General features: G+C 32.1%; 1 protein-coding gene across 3 annotated transcripts in view; it reads right to left on the bottom strand.

Moving 5' to 3' along the window:
* Positions 1–21,636, bottom strand: part of Liprin-gamma (liprin protein kazrin) — a 717,975-nt gene that overhangs the window by 326,282 nt on the left and 370,057 nt on the right. For all 3 annotated transcript variants that reach the window (XM_069827796.1, XM_069827797.1, XM_069827798.1), the window contains exon 4: positions 6,532–6,722. In XM_069827796.1, the coding sequence (XP_069683897.1) occupies positions 6,532–6,722 (191 nt within the window). The remainder of the gene's footprint in view (positions 1–6,531; positions 6,723–21,636) is intronic.

The following is a 21,636-nucleotide window of genomic DNA, read 5'->3' as shown; positions in this document are numbered from 1 at the left end:
CGTGTATTGTGAGATGTGCCCAGACGCGAAAGTATTGATTTTTTCCGAGGAACAATAATGTCTTGACCTTGATGTAATCCCGTTAAACTTGATATAACCTTGATTATTGAATTCGACATTGAAAAACGAGATGACAAATTTAATTTATTTCAATATTATTTACAATTAACGCTAATTATTATAGTAACAGAACATAACCTTCTGCGACAGTATTGTTTTTCCAGCCTCCGTGACTTTTCGCTAATTCTCTTTCGATTGCATATCCGAGAATAATCGATACTTATCGATACTTGCGGTTTTATAACGGTACAAAGCTGACTTGTCATTGGCTGAACACCTGTAAGCTGAGTTGTCATTGGCTGAACACCTGTACTTTAATGGGGGTGTACTTTAATGACATGCATTAAAGGGCTGCTACCAGGTGTACAATTACTACATTTCGGCATGGTCGAGCATAAATGAAATAAAAAATAAATAAAACATGCCCTGCCCATCTCAAACGTCTAATTATGTCAGGTGAAGAATACAATGCGTGCTAAATTCACCAAATTTTTATCATTGGTATGTTTTGTTAATAATAAACATGCACAAAATTTTGTCCTCCCCATGACACGAGGATTTCATTGCATTAATATGTCAATAAAATACTACATCGCTTTATATAGGAAGTCCCTTGCGTTATAATTTAAATTACAAGGAGCAATCAATATATTTCCGAACTGCACTTGTATTCTTTGTACCGTTAAACATACATGCGCGTATCACTGAAGATCATTGATTCCATGCCTGTTGGGTCAGTATATCAAACAGCGTCAGATTGTATTTAAGAACTGAGCTTCTACACGTAATTTTGTGCAAACATGTCAAGGAAACATTGCGATTTTTCCTGGAATCTCTCCATATACGCCTTATGACTAGTCTTCTTCTCTGCCTTTCAAGTGATGCCATTAATATAGATTCCAGGTGTTTTCCTTGTTCTAGACAACTTCTCCGTTTTCTATGTTCTGTGTGTTGCCTACATTCAAGGCAGTCCGGAATCTTATTGATTGGCCTTCGTATTTTTATCTTAATACTTATATGGGTCCTCATATACATGGTAGAAAAATTACTACGGAGTTTTGCTGTAAAATGAATCCGTAAATAAATATAAATTTTTAATTATTATTTTTGTTCTCTTTCAATAAGAGACTTTCGGTTATTTACTAACATGAAACTTTTTTTTCTTTTCCTTTTACGAATCACATCCAGAAGTGTGTCCCTATAGTTTATATATTTACCGAAACGGCGATAAAATCCTAAGAGAAGATAATTACTACATATCTATAAAATTAACGATAAAAATAACAATTAAAAAAAATAAGGAGAGGAGAGAGAAATAATTGTATCACAAAAATGGACATAAATATGGAAAACATAAAGAATTATGCTGATAAGAATTAGAAGTAAGTTGGAATAGAGGAAATGAAAGAGAAGAGGCGAGTAAGAATGTAAGAAGGCAGCACCGATACCCGTTAACCAGTCCGGGCGATGCTTGCAATGGCAGTTCATCAACATTTCAAAATACTGCATGAGGCCGCTTCAATCTTTCACGATGGCTGTCTGCGAGCCCAAATCAATTAATGAGGTATTTACTCGGGCGGATGCCGATTACTTCCGGCGCTCCGAGGCACTGCTCATCAAAGTTCAGTTCCAGGGACACGGAAGCTTATAAATCGCGAAGTAGGTCATAAAATAGTGCAGTCAAATGCCGTTTAACGAAATTCTAGGGACCGTCACTATTTTCGTTATACTAAAAGTTTGTTATACTGAAAAATGTCGTTTTAACGAATTTCTAAGGACCCTATCATATTTTCGTTATAATGAAAGTTCGTTATACTGCAAAATGTCGTTTTAACGAATTTCTGGGGACCTTGTAATAATTTTCGTTATATTGAAAGTTTGTTATACTGAAAAATATCATTTTAACGAATTTCTAGGGACCCTGTCATTATTTTCATTATACTGAAAGGTCATTATACTGGAAAATGTCGTTTTAACTCATTTTTAGGGACCCTGTCATATTTTCGTTACAATGAAAGTTCGTTATAATGCAAAATGTCGTTTTAACGAATTTCTAGGGACTCTGTCATTATTTTCGTTATACTGAAAAATGTCATTTTAACGAAATTCTAGGGATCCTGTCGTTATTCTCGTTACACTGAAAGTTCGTTATACTGGAAAATGTCGTTTTAACGAATTTCTAGGAACCATGTCATTATTTTCGTTCATTATACTAAAAAACGTTGCTTTAACGAATTTCTAGGGACCCTGTCATTATTTTCGTTATATTAAAAGTTCGTTATATTGAAAAACGTTGCTTTAACGAATTTTTAGGGACCCTGTCATTATTTTCGTTATACTGAAAGTTCGTTATGCTGGAAAATGTCGTTTTAACGAATTTCTAGGGACTCTGTCATTACTTGCGTTATACTGAAATTTTCTAATACTGGAAAATGCCGTTTTAACGAATTTCTAGGGTCCCTGTCATTATTTCCGTTATACTGAAATTTTGTTATGTTGGAAAATGTCGTTTTAACGAATTTCTAGGGACTCTGTCATTATTTTCGTTGTACTGAAATTTTGTTATACTATAAAATGTCGTTTTAACGAATTTCTAGGAACCTGTCATTACTTTTGTTATACTGAAAGTTCAGACCTATAATCAGCACGCTCAAATTAGGGTTGGTACACTTGTTTTTGTTCAGTAGCAAAATCACAATAAAATAAATAAAATGGATTAAATGTATTAAAAAATTAAAATTAAACATTAAAAATGTTATTATTTTAAAATTGTGACGTGATAGAAAAAAACGGACTTCAGATCTGTAATCAGTACACTCGAATTAAGGTTGATACACTTGTTTTAGTTCAGCAGCAAAATCACTGTAATCCAGAGTTATGTGATTATCTCTTTCATTGTTAAGTCTAGAAGTTAGAGATGTCCTGTACTCTTTGAAACTCCTTATGGCTGGAATGGAGCTAGCGAGAGAAGATTGAATGCGTTAACTACGCAGTCTGGTTGTGTCAGTTCCTATGAAATGGCGTCGGATGCCCTTTCACGAAGGCCTAAATCGCTGATTTGGTTCACGGAAACTTCCTGTCAACTTTGCTAAACTTTGAAGTGCTATTTACTTCTGAGAAGAGTGAAAACTTATTCCGAAATCAATAGTCTCTCACACAGATTATAATAAACCAAACATAAAGCAATTTTCATGCAAATTAAGTCACAATAATATCAGTGCTTCAATATCCCTTTATGTGGCTCAAAAGGGCAAATACTGTGATGGTCTAATTAAGTATTTATACGTACAGCAATAATATTTAAGTTTGAAGCACATTCGATATTTTCGAAAAGGATTATGCGTGCATGTGTTTATGTATATATGTAAGCATGTGTGTATAGCCAGTGCCAGCGCTTTTGGCGAGTGTCCTTGAGTAGAAAGCCAGTCAGTGAGCACTTGTTACCAGTGCAGCTGAGAATGGTACCACCCAACACGTCACATGAACAATCTGCCCACTGCGTCAAAGGTAAGACACTCGCACTTCGCGTTCCTGGGGTGTGTCCTTGAGTACTCTGTCCAGTCAGTAGCATCTGTTGCAACTTCGGCTGAGAGTGGTACCACCTTCTAAACAGATGTCGCATTAGCAACCTGCCAATCACAGTTGTCAGCTTTCTCGCCCATATTTTGTGGCAAAGATAAGATACTCGCTCTCAACGTTCTCATTACTTATTTTACATGCCAGAAACGGTGGCATTGGCTATACGTGGGTATGTATGTACATAAATACGAAAAGGATACAGAACAATATGTACTAATTATAATAAAATTATATCTGTAACTGAGGATCAATACAGAAAAGTGATTACAAAACTTCCAAAATACTTCAATGTATTATGTACGATTTAGGTATTGCAATTTATAGAATGTAGAAACTAAAATCCCTGAGAACCACATTCAAAGGACTCTAAAATTACACACCAGCTAATAGGATAGCAAAATATAGCAATCAATAGACGCCGAATAGTTTGAAATATTGGGGGAACGAGACTCAACACAGAAGTCCAAGAAGTAGTTACTCTTCGAGGTATTTCAAACAAGAAAGTTTAATACAATTTTGCTCGTTTTTCTTCCTTTTCGCGATAAAAATTGTTTTATATGAAACATTTAATAGCGTGTTTTGGGAAAGTAATTGATTTATTTCCCAATATGCTCAGTCAATTTAAGAGAGGAGTGTAATTTTATTTAGACATTTAATGTTATGCCCAAGGTCTGGTCTTTCACTAGAAACCCAGCTTTCTCCAGTTTTTTTCTATTTCCTGCCTTCCTCTTAGTTTCGTCATATTATCCATACATCTTAATATCGTCTTACTTAATACTTACTTAAATTGGCTTTTAAGAAACTCGGAGGTTCATTGCCTCCCTCACATAAGCCCGCCATTGGTCCCTATCCTGAGCAAGATTAATCCAGTCTCTATCATCATATCTCACCTCCCTCAAATCCACTTTAATATTATCTTCCCACCTACGTCTCGGCCTCCCTAAAGGTCCTTTTCCCTCCGGTCTCTCAACTAATACTCTATATGCATTTCTGGATTCGCCCATTTGTGCTACATGCCCTGCCCATCTCAAACGTCTGGATTTAATGTTCCTAATTATGTCAGGTGAAGAATACAATGCGTGCAGTTCTGCGTTGTGTAACTTTCTCCATTCTCCTGTAACTTCATCCCTCTTAGCCCCAAATATTTTCCTAAGCACTTTATTCTCAAACACCCTTAATCTCTGTTCCTCTCTCAAAGTGAGAGTCCAAGTTTCACAACCATACAGAACAACCGGTAATATAACTGTTTTATAAATTCTAACTTTCAGATTGTTTGACAGCAGACTGGATGATAAAAGCTCCTCAACTGAATAGTAACAGGCATTTCCTATATTTATTCTGCGTTTAATTTCCTCCCGACTGTCATTTATATTTGTTACTGTTGCTCCAAGACATTTCAATTTTTCCACCTCTTCGAAGGATAAATTTCCTATTTTTATATTTGCATTTCGTATAATATTCTCGTCACGAGATATAATCATGTAGGCCTACTTTGTCTTTTCCGGATTTACTTTCAAATCTATCTCTTTACTTGTTTCAAGTAAAATTTCCATGTTTTCCCTAATCGTTTGTAGATTTTCTCCTAACATTTTATATTCTTGATGTCGTCTATCATCTGATATCTTCTTCTACTCCGAACTCTTTTCCTCCCGTTCACCATTACTTCCTGTATATCCTTCAGTAATTAGTCAGTTTCTTCTCAGCCAGTGTATTACAATAAATGGTTCAAAGAATTTCAGTTTTATCTTTTAAATATGCAGAAATATGATGTGAACAAATGTAACATTTTAAAATTCATTTTCAGAACAAAAAGTTACACGAGTTCGGATCAAATTTATGCACGTTTAAACGATAAAACTAAAATTCTTTCAATAATTTATTATAATAGACTACCCTGCTCTTTTAAGTTGACCAAGCATATTGGGAATTAAATCAATGTTTCCCAAAACGCTATGAAATGTATCATATAATAGTAATATGCGTTACAAGAGCGGTATGTTGAAGTTTTCATGTTCGAGGAAAAGTTTGAAAAAGCGAAACATAGTTGAGCTTTTTTAATTTCCGAGAATTGAAAGAAAACCTACCGCTCGTGTATCGTACATTATTTTGCGCGAAGATCGTTTATTACATAGCCTACCTGAAAGAGGAATTTCTAATTAGTTGCAATGAAATCTCCATCTTGGTTTCTGTTCAATGACGGTAAATTTGCAAAACAAAAATATCTATCTTCAACATTGTTGCTTTAAAATGTTTTCTGTGTTTACTATTCTCCAGCAGGCCGTGATATACGTCTGTCTTTTTTTTCCCCCAGTCTATGATGAGTCTGGAATCCTGTTGATTTTTTCACGGCTTCCTTAATATTACTTGCATCACGAATGCAGTAACTTTAGTGGAGTTGTAGAGTTTACTTAATTTTTGCAAATATTTAAAAACAATAATTAACAGTGCAATTTAGGTGAAATTGTAGTGGTAAGTTTCCAATTTATAATTATTACTATATTGAATGTCTGTAAAAATAATAAGTTAAAAGCCTAATGCAGTAAAATCAATATGTCACTTAAGCGGTAAGAAGAGGGAAATTGTTATGTGTGTTAGGTTGGGAATACTGAATGTGGAATTTTATACTTTCCGCGGATTGGTTTTGTGCGGAAACCAAGCAAATACGCACGATCACGCACAAAACTATTATCTCGAAAAGCAAAAACAAGAAAAATGGTACTAAACTTTTTGTTTGAAATATCTCAAAGAACAACCCCCTGAAATTAATGACATTACTTATGGTTCACCTTCTATATCAGGAAAAATATGCCAGTGACATGTCTCATTCAGTAACGTGGAATATCGTCTTAATTCCCGCATGTAATTTCGACATTTTCAAGTGTTTGTGTTTACCTGAGCGTCCACTAGGAGACGTCTCATTAGGGCCATGGAGGAGTCGAAGGCGTGCTGCTGGCGACTGGCGACATTGCCGCCATCTTGGAGCTGGCGTGGCGACGTCTGCTGGAAGTCGAGCTGCTGATCGCCGTCAGAGAACACCAGAGAAGAAGAGATCTGCTCATTCAGCGAGACGAGCGCCTGGATCGCTGCAACAAGCACAACACAAACTTGTTGACATCGTAAATATTGTAACTGAATAAATGAAATCGGGGAAATGAACTATAGCTTACATCTCGATTTCGTAATGTCGCAACTACCGCAGAGAGGAAGTGCCAACTATGCCTGCAACGTTCTTTGACGTATAACTCGCAAATTTGTTGACAGGGAGGGCAAAATGGGGGGGGGGGAGACACTAATTTATAATATCGTGTGTTCATTTCAAAACTTCCTACCTTGAATAATTTTAGATGTGCAGGGGACATGATTTTGAGGGAAAAGACGTCGATTTAATTTTCGAGGGGGAAATTCAAAACAGCTGTTGATTGAATTTGCTGTTCCAACCCTTCCCTCACCACCCCAACTTTTGAATTTTAAATTACACCCTCTATTTGCAGACATCATTTTAAGGGGAACCATAAATCCAATCCAGCTACCAACGTAATAATAATAATAATAATAATAATAATAATAATAATAATAATAATAATAATAATAATAATAATAATAATATATTTGTTTATTTATTATGGCTAGACAACATTGGTCAATAATAGCCTAGCTCAATTGATACACTGATAATACCATGATATAAATTGAAATCAATATTTACAATGATAATAATAACGAATTTAAAATAAGTAAATTAATATTTTTATGCTCGACCATGCCGAAATGTAGTAATTATACACCTGGTAGCAGTCCTTTAATGCATGTTATTAAAGTCACCTACTCATTAAAGTACAGGTGTTCAGCCAATGACAAGTCAGCTTTGTACCGTTATAAAACCGCAAGTATCGATTATTCTCGGATATGCAATCGAAAGAGAATTAGCGAAAAGTCACGGAGGCTGGAAATCCAATACTGTCGCAGAAGGTTATGTTCTGTTACTATAATAATTAGAGTTAATTGTAAATAATATTCAAATAAATTCAATTTGTCATCTCGTTTTTCAATTCTAAATCAATCCATCTTATTCTGTGCCAAGGTCAATGAAATTCGGCCTCGGAAAAAATCAATACTTTCGCGTCTGCGCACATCTCACAATTCAGCTCATTTCGCACATAACCATAATTTTGAATACTTTCAAGTTAGAAATACGGTCGAGCATAAAAAGTCGTATAAAACTTGCCTATAATGGTAATTAAGACGCTCGTATGAAAATTATGAAACGAGCGCAAGCGAGTTTCATAAACAATCATACTTGCGTCTTAATTACTACCATTATAGGCTCGTTGCATAATGTACTATAATGTTATTGATACAAATAAAAATAAAAACAATATTAAATTAAGAATTTTTATCTGATCGGTGATAGATTATACCATAAGAATGCTAGAAATTTCACAAAGAAAATCAAAGAAAATTTTTGCAAGAATAAATAAGTGATATGTCATTGCCAAGAGCAAACTAAGTCTATACATTGAAAGGATGGAATTCACAACCATGCATGTTGGCATTTTTAATGCATCTGAAGACTGGTGAAAGAAATTTTGAATTTCTAATATAGAAAAGTTTGTGGGCTCTCATATCTTTCGCTGGAATACGTGAGCTAATATTGTTTAAGAAGGAGTCACAGGATATATCACCTTTGAGGACCTTGCAAAAGAATAGATAATCGATCTCATGGCGTCTAGCATATAAGTTTAAACAATTAAAGTATTCGCATTTTCTCTCATAACTATACCCGGAATTAATGGACAGAAATGTGAATGAACATAAAGATATAAAATTTCTTTGTATATTTTCTGATTTAGCGAATTGGTAATCGAGTTCCAAACCTCAGATGCATATTCGAGTTTCGATTGTACCATTGTATAGTAGAGCATTGAAAAAGAATCAGGCGTGGAAAAATAATGTTACTAGCCGTACCCAGGGTATTATTAGTAATAATAATAATAATAATAATAATAATAATAATAATAATAATAATAATAATAATAATAATAATAATAATTCTGTTCTTCCATTTCTGAGATAGAATCCGATATAGAGCATTGCGACTTCTGTGTTAATAAGAAACAGATGAGTAATCTTTGATCGCATTTTATTGACAAAGAAAGGACCTCTGTATTTATTGTACAGAGAAAGAATTTAAGTGAAAGTACAAACAAAAAATATTTGTGCAAAAGACATTAAAATATTGTAGATCTAATTTAAACATAGCCTAATATATTTGGTAGCAGTATTGTTATTAATATTTATGATTTCACAAGTAATCTGTATAGAGGCCTATTATGTACCGGTATTCAGGAGAATTACGTTAGATTTGGAAGATAATTTAATCGAATTTGCTCTTTCATCATTCCACTAATTCCCGCTTTGAAATCGCTCATGCTGAGTATTAAATATACGAAACGATATGGAGGAGAAAAATTCAGAAAAATAAAATAGGCATTTTTATGATCGCATAAAGAAATTTAAATAAAATCCTTGTAATGAAGTGAAACAAATCATCTACTCTGAGTTAGCTGGCAAAAAAAAAAAAAAAAAAAAAAAAAACAAAGAGGTGATTCACGAATAAGTTTATTTTGCTCCATTAGCGAATAAGAAAGAATGGTCAAGAGACAGGTTACGCCAACAAGATCAGAAACAGTCGAAGAACAGAATAATATCTACCTTAAGGGATACTAAGGCTGAATTTTTGGCCAAAATGGTAAAAATAAATATTATTGTTTTTTTACATAAATAATTACCTTATACATTTATTTAACATTCTATGCTATATTTAGCCCCCGCCTACTACTTTGAAAGGTCTGATGACCATTTTTAAAATGCCATACCCACTAAAAATTGCGTTTTCTCAAAATTACGTTTTTGGTCAATGATAAAGTTCCTATCGACTTCCATTTGCTGCGATTTACATTAAACTTTGCAAGAATACTCAACATATTGCAATACATAAAGCTGTGCATGGAATCAGGTCTTCACTGAAAACTTTTCATTATATGAAATTTAACTTCTAAAAATTAAAGAACATAGTAAAGAAAAATTATTATTTGTAAAAAAATTGTCATCTCACGAACCAATTCTCAAATTTAAAAATTCATGCCCAGTTTTCTTTACCACAGAAGGTTTTTAAAAGCAAAAAACAATTCTGAAGCCGTCAGGGATGTTTTGAATTTACACATAATTTAATATCATTAAAATACATGAAAATTAATATCTAAGGAACTAATGAATGAAACTTGATGCAATTAGGTACTGTTATTTAAATGTGCATACACAACAAACCCGCCGAAATCGAAAGAAATTAATAAAAGAACTTTAAACGTTTCAAAACTGAATTCCAGTATCCCGTAAGTTATATAGTTATAGAATTAGTATATCTTAAATAATATTAGGCGAGACAAACAAAAGAAATTAACTATGAAAAAGTATTCATGAGGAAAATTATATGTATACAAAACTGAATATATATAAATATTCAAGAAAATAGGATGCATGCACTTCCCGTATAACAAGAAAGACAGATTTCAACAGAGCTGAAAGACCCTTATGGCAAAGCAAAAATAAAATCATTAAAAGAAGTATGCAGTAGCTACATAATTATACTGTATATAATGTACACCATCACCTTAATGTATAATAATTTAAGTAATTCTTATTAATAGGACTAATTAGTTTGTTAGATTCGATAAGTGTAAGCAGATTTACCTTTAGTTCAGTTACTTAAAAATAACTACACATTATTATATTTGTTAGCTTAGATCAACAAATATGTACGGGTATGTAGTATTTATTGCTACATAAAATACAAAACACAATACATGTTATTAATGTAGCGCACACCCCTTTGAGCAAGCTCGCGTTCGGGGGCGATTCCTATAAATATCTACGTATTTTGTACTAAAGAACATAACACAGATTCTATAAAATTATAAAATCAATACAATTATTAAAAACAGGGACAACTAGGAAGATAAAAGTAAAGAATCAAGTCAATAACAGAATATAACTTGGAATGAATAAATAGTACTTTGAAATTAAGAAAAACAAAAAAGGTACTTTGACATTTACGCGTACAATACAACTTATCTAGTAGTTCAATATAAATTCGTTTGATATTACAATAAATTTAACTTCGTTATTTAATACAATAAAACTTCTCTAGTATTACGATATAAATTCGCTAGATATTACAATAACACTTCGCCAGATATTACAGTACTAATTCGCTAGATATCACAGTAAATTTAACTTCGTTATTTAATACAATAAAACTTCTCTAGTATTACGATATAAATTCGCTAGATATTACAATAACACTTCGCCAGATATTACAGTACTAATTCGCTAGATATCACAGTAAATTTAACGTCGTTATTTAATACAATAAAACTTCGCTAGTATTACGATATAAATTCGCTAGATATTACAATAACACTTCGTCAGATATTGCAATACTAATTCGCTAGATATCACAGTAAATTTAACTTCGTTATTTAATAACTACAATAAAACTTCGCTAGTAATACGATATAAATTCGCTAGATATTACAATAACACTTCACCAGATATTACAGTACTACTTCACTAGATATCACAATACATTTAACTTCGTTATTTAATACAATAAAACTTCGCTACTATTGCGATATAATTTCGCTAGATATTAAAATAACACTTCGCCAGATATTACAGTATCACTTCGCTACATATAACAATAAATGTAACTGCGTTAGTTATTAAAATAAAACTTCGCTAGTATTATGATATAAATTCGCTAGATATGAAAATAACACTTCGCCAGATATTACAATACTAATTCGCTAGATGTTACAATAAATTTAACTTCCTTAGTTATTGCTTATTACAATAAAACTTCGCTAGTATTACGATATAAATTCGCTAGATAACATAATAAATTTAACTTCGCTAGTATTACGATATAAATTCGCTAGATATTACAATAACACTTCGCCAGATATTACAATATTACTTCGCTAGATATCACGATAAATTTAACTTCCTTAGTTATTAAGATAAAAATTCGCTAGTATTATGATATAAATTCGCTAGATATCAAAATAACACTCCGCCAGATATTCCAATACTAATTCGCTAGATATTACAATAAATTTAACTTTCTTAGTTATTGCTTATTACAATAAAACTTCGCTAGTATTACTATATAAATTCGCTAGATATTACAATAACACTTCATCAGATATTACAATACTACTTCGCTAGATATTACAATAAATTTAACTTCGTTATTTATTACATATTACAATAAAACGTCGCTAGTATTACAATATAAATTCGCTAGATATTATGATATAACTTCGGCAGATATTACAATACTAATTCGCTAGATGTTACAATAAATTTAACTTCGTTATTTATTACTTATTACAATAAAGCTTTGCTAGTAATACGATATAAATTCGCTAGATATCACAATAAATTTAACTTCGTTATTTATTACTTTTTATAATAAAATATCGCTAGTATTATGATATAAATTCACTAGATATGAAAATAATACTTCGTCAGACATTATAATACTAATTCGCCAGATATTACAATAAATTTATCTTCGTTAGTTATTACTTATTACAATAAAACTTCGCTAGTATCATGATATAAATTCGCTAGATATTACAATAACACTTCGCCAGATATTACAATATTACTTCACTAGATATGACAATACATTTAACTTCCTTAGTTATTAAGATAAAACTTCGCCAGTATTATGATATAAATTCGCTAGATATTACAATAACACTTCGCCAGATATTACAATACTACTTCGCTAGATATTACAATAAATTTTAACTTTGTTAGCTATTACTTATTACAATAAAAATTCGCTAGTATTACGATATACATTCCCTTGATATTACAATATAACTTCGCCAGATATTACAATACTACTTGGCTAGATATCACAATAAATTTAATGTTGTCAGTTATTACTTATTACAATAAAACTTCGCTAGTATTACAATATAAATTCCCTAGATATTACACTATAACTTCGCCAGATATTAACAATACCACTTCACTGGATATTACAATATAACTTCGCCATACATTACAACACTACTTCGCTAGGTATTATAATGTAATTTCGCTAATATTATAATATAACTTCACTAGACATTGCAATGTAACTTAGCTAATCGGACGCCTGTTTGCTAAAACTTTAAAAGGAGTCAATAATGACATAAGTTGATATTTTCTTGATGGGAACAAATCAATAGCAAGACTGCTAAATTCTTAGCAGTTACAATGTAATCACGTTGAGTTTCACGCTTTGTTTCGCGAAAACCTACACTAGCTATCAAGTCCGACGAGGAAATGTAATACTGATGACTGTGAAGTGAGGCTAGCATTACATACACGCTATTACTGGATTCCGTTTGTAGCCGGGATTACTTACGACAGAAGGCAGTCTTGTGACACAAGGCTTTAAAGTCCTGTGCGCTCCGAGCTTGTGTTTCAACAAAAAGAAAACGATACCAAGAGGAATTAAAGCGGACTAGGAATCCATCGTGCTCTCGGTGTGGGTGCCTATACAGTGTGTTAGAGAGTTCCGTTTAATCACATCACAAACAAGCCTTCGAAAACTTCTTCTTCTTCTTCTTCTTCTTCTTCTTCTTCTTCTTCATAAAGTTAAATTCTTGAAAATTTGGAATGTTAATTTTGTTTGTAATTAATACAACAAATAATTTGAGGTTAATACAATTAAGAATCCTTTTAAATCATTCATTTCATTTAGTATTCTGCCTAAGAGCAGGTGGTCTTTCACTGCAAATCCAGCTTTCACCAATCTTTTCTATTTTCTGCCTTCCTTTTCTTTCCTCATATGAACCATATATCTTAATGTCGTCTATGATCTGATATTTTCTCCATATATTCGCCATTCCGTGTATTCGTCCGTCCTTGCACTTAGCCATTAATACATCCATTCTTCCATATATCCATCTTCTGTTCTACGTGTCGTTCCGTTATTGAACGTATCCTTTAATATATCCATCCAGTCTTAGAAGTATCCTTTCATACATCCATTCATTCATCCATCCATCCATCCATACGCATATTCTTTCCTCCACGTATCCTTTGATACATCATCCTTCTTTCCAAGTGTCCTTTCATATGTCCATTCATCCATTCATCCATCCATCCATCCATCCATCCACACGCATATTCTTTCTCCACGTATCCTTTGATATATCATCCTTCTTTCCAAGTGTCCTTTCATACATCCATCCATCCATCCATACGCATATTCTTTCTCCACGTACCCTTTGATACATCATCCTTGTTTCCAAGTGTCCTTCCATACATCCATTCTTTCTTTCACATACCCTTCCATACATCCATATTTCCTTCCAAGTATACTTCATATATTCATCCTTCCTTCTAGTTATCCTTCCATACGCCTATCCTTTCTTTCATATTCCTTCCAGCCATTCATTAATACACCCTTCCAAGTATTCTTCCATATATTCACTTTCCTTTACATATGCCCTTCTACACTTTCATCATTTCTTCTACGTACATTTCCATACACTCGTTCTTACATCTGCGTATCCTTTCATACATTTTTCTTCCTTTCACGTACCCTTCAATACATCCACATCTCTTTCCAAGTACCCTTGCATACAGCCATCTTTCCCTCCACGTACCATTACATAATCCATCATTTATTGTATGTATTCTTCCATACATCATCACCAGACATCGGATTCTAGGGCAAATGCCTATTTTGTTTCTTTAGGAGAAAAGTAAAAATAATTATTAATATTTGTGTTTCATGGAAATTGAAAGGTATTCAAAGAGTTTTATAGTGCCCTAAAATGCCCTAAAACGGTTATTAGAGCCTAATTTGTTAATATTCGCCTAAAAATGCCTAACTCACTATAAAGTTTCGCATTTTACTCTTACTTTTTATAATTTATACATGTATTCACTGCGAAATTTAAGGCATTTAAAAAGTGGAAAGTTTGCTTCACATCGGCCATGAAACCATTGATAAAGGAAACAAAATGTTTTGAATCTCATGACACTCGCAATAGATTTCACCGAATTTAACATGTTTGGAGGCATAAATGCCGACAAAGAACCAACCTTAGTTTTGAAGCAGGCAACAATCACAACATGTGTTGCTACCGATTCAGAGATATACTATACTATAAAAATGACTGTTTTCGGTCTGAAACCGATTAGCTGTACTGCCCTTCAGAGTGTCATAAAATCACAATTTTTGGAGAAAGAGTGTTTTTGAAATATTTATGAAAAGTCGTAAAACTGCGAATTAGTAGGGTAAACCGTTACAAAATATTTAAAAGAATGGCCTTCCTAGTGTTAACACTACCAGGAAATGCAACAATAAGTGGAACTTTGTATTTTTGTCCAATTGAATCTCAATAACAACGGTTCATTTGAATGCTCGTTAACAGTTGCTCTTTCCCTCACCTTATTTGTGTTGAGAAGTTTTGAGCGGTAGGACATTTTCCTGTGAAGTTTAACGCGATAATGCCGAAAAATATAAGTGCAAAATCTACATTGATCCGGCAATGGCTAACAGAATATTCAGAATTCACTTATGATGGAAAAATAATATTCTGCAAGATTTGTAGCAAACAGGTATGTAACAATAGTTGAAATATATAAATTCTATTAATTTTAATGAGTAGGCCTATAATATTTATACATTGACTGAGCTATCCTGAGGTATAATTCTTTTTAAGACCACTACACTTTAACCTTTTAAATTCCGACAGTTAAAGTATTTGCAGGTCATTAAAATTTTGATTGTTCGAACCCACTAACTTTGTGATAGAAATACGGCAATACAACAATTAGGATTTTATTTTAATTCAGTTTACTTTACATTTTTAGATTTCGCAAGAAAAGAAGTGCCACCTAAAGCAGCATGTGCAAGGAGCGGCTCATAAGGCTAAAGCTCAGCAGAAAAATCAACTGCAACAAACTTTACTAACACAGCCTACTTCATCCAATCTCAGCAGCAATTTCTATGCTGATTTAACCAGAGCGTTTGTTGCTGCTAACATTCCCTGGAATGCAATTGAAAATCCGGTTTTAAGACAGTTTTTACAAAAATACTGCAAACAAAATATCCCATCTGAGTCGACCCTAAGAAAAAATTACTTAGACAGAATATACAATGAAACTTTAGCTTCCATTCGGGAGGATATAGGTGATTCTTACATATGGGTCTCTGTGGATGAAACCTCACATCCTATGAATAGGTATATAGCAAATATGGTAGTAGGAAAACTTAGTCCTGATGGACCTTCGATTCCACACCTCGTATGTGTTAAGGAACTTTCGAAAGTGAATAGCCAAGCCATTGCTTATTTTGTAAATAAAGGCCTACAGTCTTTATACTCAGGTAATACAGACGATTCTAAAGTTCTGTTGTTTTGTACTGATGCTGCCTCATACATGGTTGCTGCAGCTCCACTTCTTAAAACATTTTATCCTAACCTCACGCATGTAACCTGTCTAGCACATGGCCTTCACAGGGTTTCTGAAACAATCCGGAATGAATTTCCTCTTGTCAATTCGTTTATTTCTAACACAAAAAAATGTTTTTGTAAAGCCCCATCCAGGATTTCAATATTCAGAGAGAACTTTCCAGATATCGCACTCCCACCTCAGCCGGTTGTTACACGATGGGGAACCTGGATTCAGTCAGTGGTGTATTATTCTAAGTATTTTAAAGAAGTGGTCACAGTTATTGATAAATTACCTGAAACTGATAGTGCAGCGTGTGTGAAAGCAGTGAAAGATTGTCTGAATGACTCACGAGTGAAAAACGATATTGCCTACATAACATCAAACTTTTCTTTCATACCTGCAAGCATTGAACAATTAGAACGTGAAAAACAATCTCTTTGTAGCCAAATAGCAATAGTAAAGGAAGCTCAAGTGAACATATATTCTGCTTTGGGCGAAACTGGGAAAAAAGTTAAAAATAAGTGGGACAACGTATTAAATAAGAATGTAGGATTTTCATTGTTGGAAAAAGTATCAAGAGTGATATCGGGGGAAAGTGTAAATGTTCCAGTAAGTATTGATGTTTCTATTGTACCTAATTTAAAATTTGCGCCTCTCACATCAGTTTCGGTTGAAAGAAGTTTTTCTGCTTTCAAAATGATTCTCAGTGACAAAAGGCAAAGGTTAACTGTGGAGAATTTAGAAAAAATTCTGGTGGTGTACTGTGCAGATAATTATAATAAAGTCTGAGCATGGAACTGAATTTCATTAACTTAAAATGAGTAATTTTGATATCAATAATCATTATTTCATTATTTATTTTATTTATTTATTTATTTATTTCAAATATACAGAATAAAGAAATATAATTACAAAACAAACAAAGAGAAATACAAATAAAATAATACAAGCAATATAAAAAGAAGATACAGTAGTATTAACAAAATTTGAGACCGAATGAGCAGCGCTCGTGCTCGGTCGCAGTTCAGATATAATATTAAAATAAATAATAATAATAATATAAATATATAAGTAAAATAAAATAGGAACTAAAATATAATTACAGCGGCAATGGAATTATATAATATAATATTAACACTATAGAAGAATAATATCGCACGTGAAAAGTAGGACTAATATATATTTCAAAATTATAGAATACAAATATAATATAGGTTGATTAATTCATACACATAGGCTATAAATTTATGTAATCAAATTGAAGATATTAACACGTTTCTAATTTTCTTGTTATATGTTAGTGGGTTACATGTTAGAAGTTCTGGGTGTAATTTAGTTAAAGCATTGTACAACCGAGGGCCAAAATTTATGCTATGCTTTAGACCAGCAGATGTGAGACATTTAGGTTCTACTAATGTTGAATTAATATTTCGTCTTGTGTCATAATTGTGTGTCTGTAATACAAACTTATTACGATTTTTATGATAAAATTTTAACAGCGTATATTTATAAATTTGTTCAATATTAAATACATTAAATTCAGAATAAATTAATTTAGTTGGATAATCGAAACGTTTCTTCAAACAAATTTTAATTATTCGTTTTTGTAGTAAATTTAACGGACTAAGATTAATTTTTGTACTTCCACCCCAAACAATTATACCATATTGAATGATAGACTGAATAATGGCCAAATAAACATTTCGTAGAACTCTAATAGGTAAGTAGCATCGAAGATTAACGAATTTATAAATTGTTTTACGAAGCCTCTTACAAAGATAAGTAATGTGATGAGGCCATTTTAAGTTCTGATCAATAATGATACCCAGATATTTGACATACGTGGCTTCTTTCAAAGGTGGACATTTACAACTTTTGGGATCTAAACAATTTTCACTGTGTATTATTAGTCTATATTTATCGCTAAATTTTAAATTTTGAACACTGGCAGCTGTTAACGAAAAAGGAACTAAAGTTGATTTAGATATATTTAAAGAAAGGAAGTTGGAATTAAGCCATGTTTTAACAATGTTAGCACCTATATTAGCATTTCTATATGCTTCCTGCCAAGAAAAACCACTGAAAATAACTACTGTATCATCCGCATATGAATATATAGATCCATTAAATTTTTCTAAATTTATATTTAGCAGACCATTAACATATATTAGAAATAAAATAGGTCCCAAAATTGTTCCTTGCGGTACACCTATATCAATATATTTGTATTCACTAAATTGATCTTCAATTTTGGTCATTTGCCTTCTGTTACTAAAATATGATTGGAATAATTTTAAAACTATACCTCTAACTCCAATAGTATGTAGTTTGTCCAAAAGTAAATTATGATTGATAGTGTCAAAAGCTTTCCGTAGATCCAAGAAAATTCCCAAACATTTGTTTCCAGTATCTAGTTCATTGATAATTTTTCCAGTAACATTAATAAGAGCATCATCAGTAGAAATATTATTGCGGAAACCAAACTGATTTTTAGAGAGGATTTTATGTTTTTCTAAATAATTTATTAATCTATTCTTTAAACATTTTTCAAGCAATTTGGAAAATGTTGGAAGTAAAGATATAGGTCTATAGTTATTTAAATTATTTTTATCTCCAGATTTGCATATTGGAATTACTATGGCACATTTCAAAACATCTGGGAATATACCTTGCACAAAACATAAGTTAAAAATATGAACCATGGGTTTTAATATATATTTGATAATAATTTTGAAAGTATTATTCTTAATTCCATCTATACCAGGAGCAACATTATTTTTTAACTTCTTAACCAAAATAATAATTTCATCTTCAGTTACAGGGAAAAGAAACATGGAGGAAGCTAAATGTTCATCTTGTGTCTCATTTTGTAGAGAAGAGTTAAAATTTGACTTATTAATGTTAGAAGTAACTTTGTGTCCTATCTCTGAAAAATAATTATTAAATTCGTTTGCAATCTCTTTTCTGCAATTTAATATTTCACCCTTATCGTTTTTTAACTCCTTGATTGGCTGTTTATTTTGTACATTTACATCTGTAGCTTCATTTATAACTTGCCAGAATTTTTTAGGTTCATTTTTGTATCTATCAAATTTGGATTCATAATATTTAATTTTCGTTTTTCGAATGATAAGAGTTAACATATTTCTATATGCTCTGTAGTAATTTTTTAGTTGTACGTTACTTGGATTCTTTTTAACTTTTAAAGCAAGTTTGTCTCTTGTACGAATAGAATTAATAATGCCGGCCGTGATCCAGGGTTTTATTTTCTTGGATTTATTAGAAATTTTCTGATTACTGTTTATAATAGTATGTTTATCTATATACTTTATGATTAAATTGTAGAAAATTTGAAAACAGGCATTGGCATCATTACAATTATAGACAGATTCCCAGGTTTCTTTTAGCAAATCTGTAATCAAATCAGGATAATTAATTTGTTGCATATTTTGTGATGAGAGAGTAAAAGACGGCCTGGAATTATATTCATTGTGAGACATTTTTAATAAACTAAAAACAATATAATGATCGGTAATAGCGCTAGATAGAACGCCAGGTATGAAACTATAATTATTTTGAGTTTTTAGAAATATATGATCGATGCATGTGCCAGAAAATATTGAAGGCCTAGTGATGGCATTTAAATAATTTACAAAACCATATTCATGGAGAACATTCATATATTTACTGCCAATTAAATCTATACTATTTTCTAATATGTCTATGTTTATGTCTCCAACAATAATATGGTTGCGACAACCTTCTAAATTGGATAAATACTGCTCTAAATTGTCTATGAAATCATTTTTATTGTTTTTAGGGGATCTATAAATGGCGGTGAAAAAAATTTCACTCTTATCAAGCTTAATCTTAAAATGAAGTGAATTACAGTGCTCAATTTCAGCTTCTATTACACTAATATCAATGCTATTTTTAAAGTATATTACTATTCCATCACATTTATTGTATTTATTAGCTTTTACCAATTTATTGTATCCATTAATATCATATCCAAAATCGTGACATAACCAAGTTTCCGTTAAAATGATAATGTCAAAATCATGAGTGAAGCTTTGTAATAATGCACATAATTCCAGGAAATTTCTGTTTATGCTACGTATGTTTAAATGAATAAATTTGAAATCATGAAACGAGTTACAAATGTAATTGTTGCAAGAGGTGATATCGTTAAAGACAGCTGTTTTTAAATCATTATTGTCACAGTATAAATTAAGTTGTTCTAAATGACCGTTTACTTCCATTATTGCAAGTAATATTATAAAGCATTTCTACAATTAGCATGACAGTTTTTTTTTAATTATTTGTGAACTGTAATTATTATTGGGTACTGAATTCACAGTCTTTCTAAGTCAGAGACTGAATTTATTTTACTTACAGAACTGCTTTCATTTTCACGTACAAAGATATTACAATCCTTGGTCCATACAAACTTGTATCCCTTCATCTTGGCGACGTCCCTGGTCGTAGTTTCAATATATTAAATTTGTGCAGCTCTGTTTATAAATATAATATAGTATTCTTTTTTAATGTTTAAACATACTTTTTTGTACGTATTTTAGTGTATAACTAAACATTTCAGTGAAGGAAATAAGAATGATACCTTGATGTGCCTAAAATGCCTATTTTCATTAAAATAGAGCCTAATTTTACAAATTTTGAGCTTATTTTAGGCGCCTAAAACTGCAATTTTTAGTGCCTAAAAATCCGATGTCTAATCATCACCCACCCTTCCACGTATCCTTCTGTACATCCACCCTTCCAAATTTTCTTTCATATATCCGCCCTTCCTTCCAAGTACCTCCATACATTCATCCTTCTTTCCAAATTTCCTTACACACATTCATTATTCCTTCCACGTACTCCTTAATACATCCATATTTCCTTCCATGTATCCTTCCATATAGCTATTTTTCTCTATATGTGTCCTTCCTTACATCCGTCCTTCCTTCATATAACTTCCATAGTAAAATATTTTCACATACATACATAATCTTCCACCCATCTATTCATATATTCATCCTCCAGCGTATCCATCAATATATAGATCTTTTCACGTACTAATCTATACATTCACCCATTATCTACACATCCACCCATTATCAACACTTCCATGTATCCCATCCATGTCACTCATCACACAGACTAGGACGCTTTCCACAGATTTCAGATCTTTCTTTGAAATTTAGCTGACTGTGAGTGTTTTTACTTCTGAACTCTAGAAATGTAGTGTTCGCCTTTTGAAAGATAATATAATACATTACAATAAATCCTCATTCTTATTAACTGTTCTTTGGTGATCGTGTTCAGTTCAGTTTACAGCCTGAATATTTTGATTCTCCAATAAAATTATTACAGAATTTTTCTGCGTCTAGAAGAGAAGAGAAGAGACGGTATGGTAGTGCAGGGAGGCAGAGGTTTGAATTGTGTTTACCTACGATTGGGGAA

Source organism: Periplaneta americana, chromosome 6, assembly GCF_040183065.1.
Source record: "Periplaneta americana isolate PAMFEO1 chromosome 6, P.americana_PAMFEO1_priV1, whole genome shotgun sequence".
In the NCBI taxonomy this organism is placed as follows: domain Eukaryota; kingdom Metazoa; phylum Arthropoda; class Insecta; order Blattodea; family Blattidae; genus Periplaneta; species Periplaneta americana.
The sequence above is the reverse complement of the archived record's forward strand: the minus strand, read 5'-3'. Positions and strand labels throughout refer to the sequence as shown.